Source organism: Dipteris shenzhenensis, chromosome 13, assembly GCF_047967505.1.
Source record: "Dipteris shenzhenensis isolate YYH24624 ecotype China chromosome 13, Dip_SZ_1.0, whole genome shotgun sequence".
Lineage (NCBI taxonomy): Eukaryota > Viridiplantae > Streptophyta > Polypodiopsida > Gleicheniales > Dipteridaceae > Dipteris > Dipteris shenzhenensis.
In genome coordinates, this window is record NC_141608.1 from 36755292 (window position 1) to 36760083 (window position 4792).

Here is a 4792-nt window from a genome sequence, read left to right on the forward strand (position 1 = left end):
AAAAGAAAGAGAGCTCACAGCAGTAAGTCACTGAGATGTGATTATTTTTGTTTCTTGCTAATCTATGGCCTTATGATGGTAGATCTTTTCAAAAGTCATGGGACCACTTGTTTAAAAACAAGGCATAATATAATGTAATGTGTACACATGTCAAATAGATACCACTTGTATAGAAAAGTGGAATGCATGTTTTACTCGTATCTTCCCTAAAGGTAAAGTAAGGTGGATACCCTATATAATCGGCCTTGCAAAAGAGGGTAACCCAAGGCTAGATGCTTTACAATGACCATAAGATGCATGCCCTTGGCCTTATAGTTCACTTATCATGCTTGCATGGAACCACCCATATATAACAAATCAATGCCAAAGTTTAAAGTTTGACAATTAATTTATTTGTTCAAGCTTCAGGCAAAGTAACAGTAAAGGCACATGAGAAAACAAGAGTTAATATGCGTCAAAGTTGCATGATTCAAGAGACTTTTAGACGTGAGCATCCCTAGTATCCAATACTTGGGTTTCGGAAGGCAACCCCATATTGCCTATGATGCTAGCACCTAGCCTCATGGAGGGCTATTTTATGCATGTAAGTTGAGTTGGTAACAATCAAGGGTTCAACCTTGGACATTCTAATATGGTCCAAATGGTAGTCATGTCACCTATCTATACCTAATATCATGAGGTAATAGAGTGTTGTAATGTTTTCGGGGTCGAATGACATGAATGGGAAATAATACCAAAAAACATAAAATGGAAAAGGCATGAAATAGAAAGGAGATCTCAATTTCCTACTATTTTTCCTAGAAAAGAAAGGTTGAAGCAAAATGAATCCCTTTAAACTTGAAATTTCTCAATGAAGAGCTTGACAACAAAATAACCCCCCATCAGACAATTTCATTTCCTATTCATGAGCTATTCATTTCCCACACATTTTCTATCTGTAGCATAGCATATAAACTCATATTCCCGATTTCCTACTTACTAAAGAAAATGTTGTGAGTTTATCTAAGTTCATTCTTAAAGACTTGGGTTCTACTCCCACATGGTTATTTTTCTTTATTTTTTTCCTTTTTTGTCTTCTTAAAAAAAAATTTATTTTCCACATGTTTTTTTTTGGTCGGTTGCTTTTTTGTGTTGAAATGCACATTCCTCTTTTTTTTGTGCCCACCTTCTCCCCCTTTTTGCCCCCGTAGGGGACTATGGATTCATGTTGGCTTTTTGGCTTAATGAAGGACGATGGCTCTTTTTCATGACTATTTGGTCAAGCTAAACTTATTCAAATTGATCTAGACTACCTCAATTATTCTTAAGACTCATTTAGTATTTACTAAGGTTAAGGTTTTTTAAATGTATGACCTTGATTCTGCTCCAAGATTTCCTTATATTCATTACCCCTTCTTCCTCTTTCACCTCTCTCCTCCTCCCTTTTAATTCATCTTCCTCTCCCCATCTGTATTTTACTTTCCCTTTCTATTATCTCCAAATTTTTTCATGTGGTCTTTACCTTTTACATGTTAGTGTCAAGTAATATTACTTTACATTTTTAGCTCTACCTAGTGCTATAGTGGTCTAATTTTTAAAAATATTAATTAAGTTGTGTGTTCCAAATGATCATTTATGGGAGATCATCCTACAGAATTTGCCTTTTATTAGCCCAACATCCTTTAAAAAACCATATGCTTAAAGGGCTTGCTTAGGAAGTGCAATTGTGCACTCTTGTTTAATAAAATGCTGCACTCTTGTTTCAATAAGGAGACTTAGACCGACCTTGTCTTTCTTTGGAAAAAGGTAGAGAAGGGAGCCTCATATTTTTGGCCGTGGTTGTCTTGAGACCTCGTGCGCCCTTGGTTGAAATGTAGAAACGTCAAGTATGAAGAGCCAAAACAAACAACTTAAGTTCAACTAAGCACGCAGCAAGCCCACTAAGAAGGTTGGTCTCTGCACGCAGGCGGCCGTCTCTTGCCTTTGACTACGCATCGTCATCGTATACCTATCATCATCACGTAGGCGAGCTTGCAAGGTCTTCACATCTGTCGCTCGATTAACTCGCAACGCGCTTCCCCGATCTGCAGGCCATCTCCATTTCTCTTTTAGTAAGCACACCTCGTATTTCTTTGCCCTCATCAACCCATCCAACCTTGCTCTACCACAACAATCTGCCTTTCATCATTCGCCTTTAGCTTGTTTTCTATTTAATATCCACCCTTTGCCCATCAAGCCCTACCAAAACAATCTGCCTTTGCTATATCACTCGCCCTTAGCTTGTTTTCTATACATCCAACCTTTGCCAAATATCCCATGCCGAGGAGGAGGAAGCCTTCTCTACTTCCATCCGTCAATGACAACGTAAACGCAGCGACTGCGCAGTACATCAGTCGTGCGACTGTGATTCCCCCATTATCCCAAAGTCCCGATCATTTTGATGATAAAAGTCTTTCGAGACAGGAAGTTAAGTTCCGGCATTGCACTGAGGCGCTGGGTGCTGAGAGCTACGACGAGAGCGGTGCTACTGTAGGCCGGATCTCTAACTGGGGAGTCAAAAGGGAAAGGATCTCAGACCTTCCGTTGCCTAAGGGCCGCTTTGAAAAAGACGGCAAAAGAAGACCTGAGGCGCCTTCAAATGCCGATTTACAAATTCAGCCCGTCTCACAAATCGATCAGAACGAAGGAAATGTGCTCAGAGCCATTGAAACGCCCGTCGAAATTTACAAGACGGATAAATTTCCTCCTCCGATTTCAGCCATCGCAAGACTGAAATCGCCCTATGCTTCTTTAAACTCGACGGATATGTATCTGCGCCCTTTCAAGGGCGGTGGTCGCTTTGTTCTGGAGCAAGTTCAACTCCCTCGCCAAAACTTGTTAAAACATTACAGAAAAGATGGCCGCCTGAGACTTCAACTCGTGGGTTACAGCGATTGGAACAACACGGAGGAGCACGCGGATTCTGCTGAGACGACGAGCGCGTCAGCGGTGGAGGACGCTGATGTTAGCTGCTCTTCTGCCGAGACGATGGGGCTGAGCGACGGCAGAAAGGGCGCAATCCAGATCTGCGAGGATGCTACCGAAACGATGGCGATGAGCAACAGCAGAAACGCCGCACAGATCTGTGAGATGGTGGACGAGATGGAGATGAAAAATGCAGAAGCGAAATTGGTTCGCAAAGATCAATGTTTTATGAAAGAGTATTATGATGTCCCTGCGGTAATTGCGTTTTGACTCGATTAAAAGTGTGCATCAACAATTGTTTTTGCATTCCCCACTTGATTGGATTGTTTACTTGGCATCTTTCCAAGAACTCTCTTGGACTAGCAAGCATCAAAGTTGAAACCTTTGTAACACAGCTCGAATACAACCACCTTAAGTGTAAAGATTAATCTGCCCCACCCTACCCAAATGTTTTGGGCTTGTGTCTTTTGGGTTGAACTCATCAAATAGCTTGTCCAATTGTCTCTTTTGGGTGAACCCATCTAATAGTTTTTTCCCTTGCTACTATGAGCTAGGCCAACCTCAATGTCTAGCACTTGGAGGAGAAGGGGTAAAGGAGGTCCAAGGTAACATACAAAAACTCTCTCTCTCTCTCTCTCAATTTGCCTCCTTTTTAGGATAGGAAAATTTTGTATATAGATTTGGCTCAACTAATGCTTTAGGCCTTGTATAAGGGCTAACATACGTCCAAAGTCCCAACTCCTACCACAGAACTTGCATGCTTGTTTGTTGCTTTAGTCCTCATTAGGCAACTTTGAGCTAGCTTTAGCCTCTATTATGACAATTGTTTACAATGCTACATTGCTTTTCAAGAGCCTTTCTTTCTTTATCTATGCTTTTGACTCATTGTTGTAGATCTGACATGCCTAACAAATAAAAAGTTTGATTTGATCATAAAGCAAAAGAATGTTGTTTCAAAAGGAAAGGGCAGCTAGCGCGTAGGTCTGCCACTTTAGCTCTAGGCAAGAATGAATTTTTAGCTAGTGGCCTTAATCCATTGTGCTAATAAGTGCAACAAATGACAAGTGTTTAATGTTTTTTTCTCTCAACACCCTTCATTCAAAGCAAACAAAACACCTTGGTGTTGACTTTTTCATTGTAGTATCGTGGCCCTAAAATTAATTTACGTCGTGCACTATTAAATCGACTAGAATCTACAATCATCACCTTAATGTGAACAACACTAGATTTCATGAGAATAAAAAATTTAGAAATGGAACAAGAGGAAATTGAAGTTGCACAGGGGGATTGGTTCATGATACACTAACCCCCAACAAGGGGTGTTAGAATTATAAGAACTCGAGTCTCTAATCACACTCACATCATCAACGTAATTCACCTATGATCATATTATTTGAATTGCCATTAGGGGTATTTTGGTCTCAAAGCGGATCTCTTGGATTAGGCCCTTAAGATTCATGATTAACAAACTAGCCAATGGGAACACTTAGTCATTAAAAGAATGGAGGATTCCGTATTGGCCTCTCATTGGTGGAGAGACCTCCCTTGGTCCCCACTAGGTTCCCATGTGCCTCCCTCTTGCCCCCACCACCTCTTGGGGCATCTACTCCCTCTCTTGACTCCTCCCTCTCTTGGTGCGCCAAAATATTCGCGAGTTTTTTTCCCTCCAAAAAAGTAAAAATTTTCCAAAAGTATCCCCACCCCCTCAGACACCTTCCAAGAGTCCCCCCAAACTATCCCCAATGACTCAGGACCTTCCTCTCAGCCTGTACCTCCTCTCATCCTCCTTGTCCTCCTCTAAATCTCAACCCCTTCTTTCTACAATTCAATCTTGTGTGGGTCACTCTCA

General features: G+C 41.1%; 1 protein-coding gene across 1 annotated transcript; it reads left to right on the forward strand.

Moving 5' to 3' along the window:
• The first annotated feature begins 2086 nt into the window (after positions 1-2086).
• Positions 2087-3223, forward strand: LOC147895362 (uncharacterized). The gene has a single exon (XM_087384326.1). It carries the CDS (start codon positions 2296-2298, stop codon positions 3211-3213), a length of 918 nt encoding a protein of 305 aa, XP_087240452.1. The 5' UTR covers positions 2087-2295; the 3' UTR covers positions 3214-3223.
• Positions 3224-4792: the final 1569 nt, after the last annotated feature.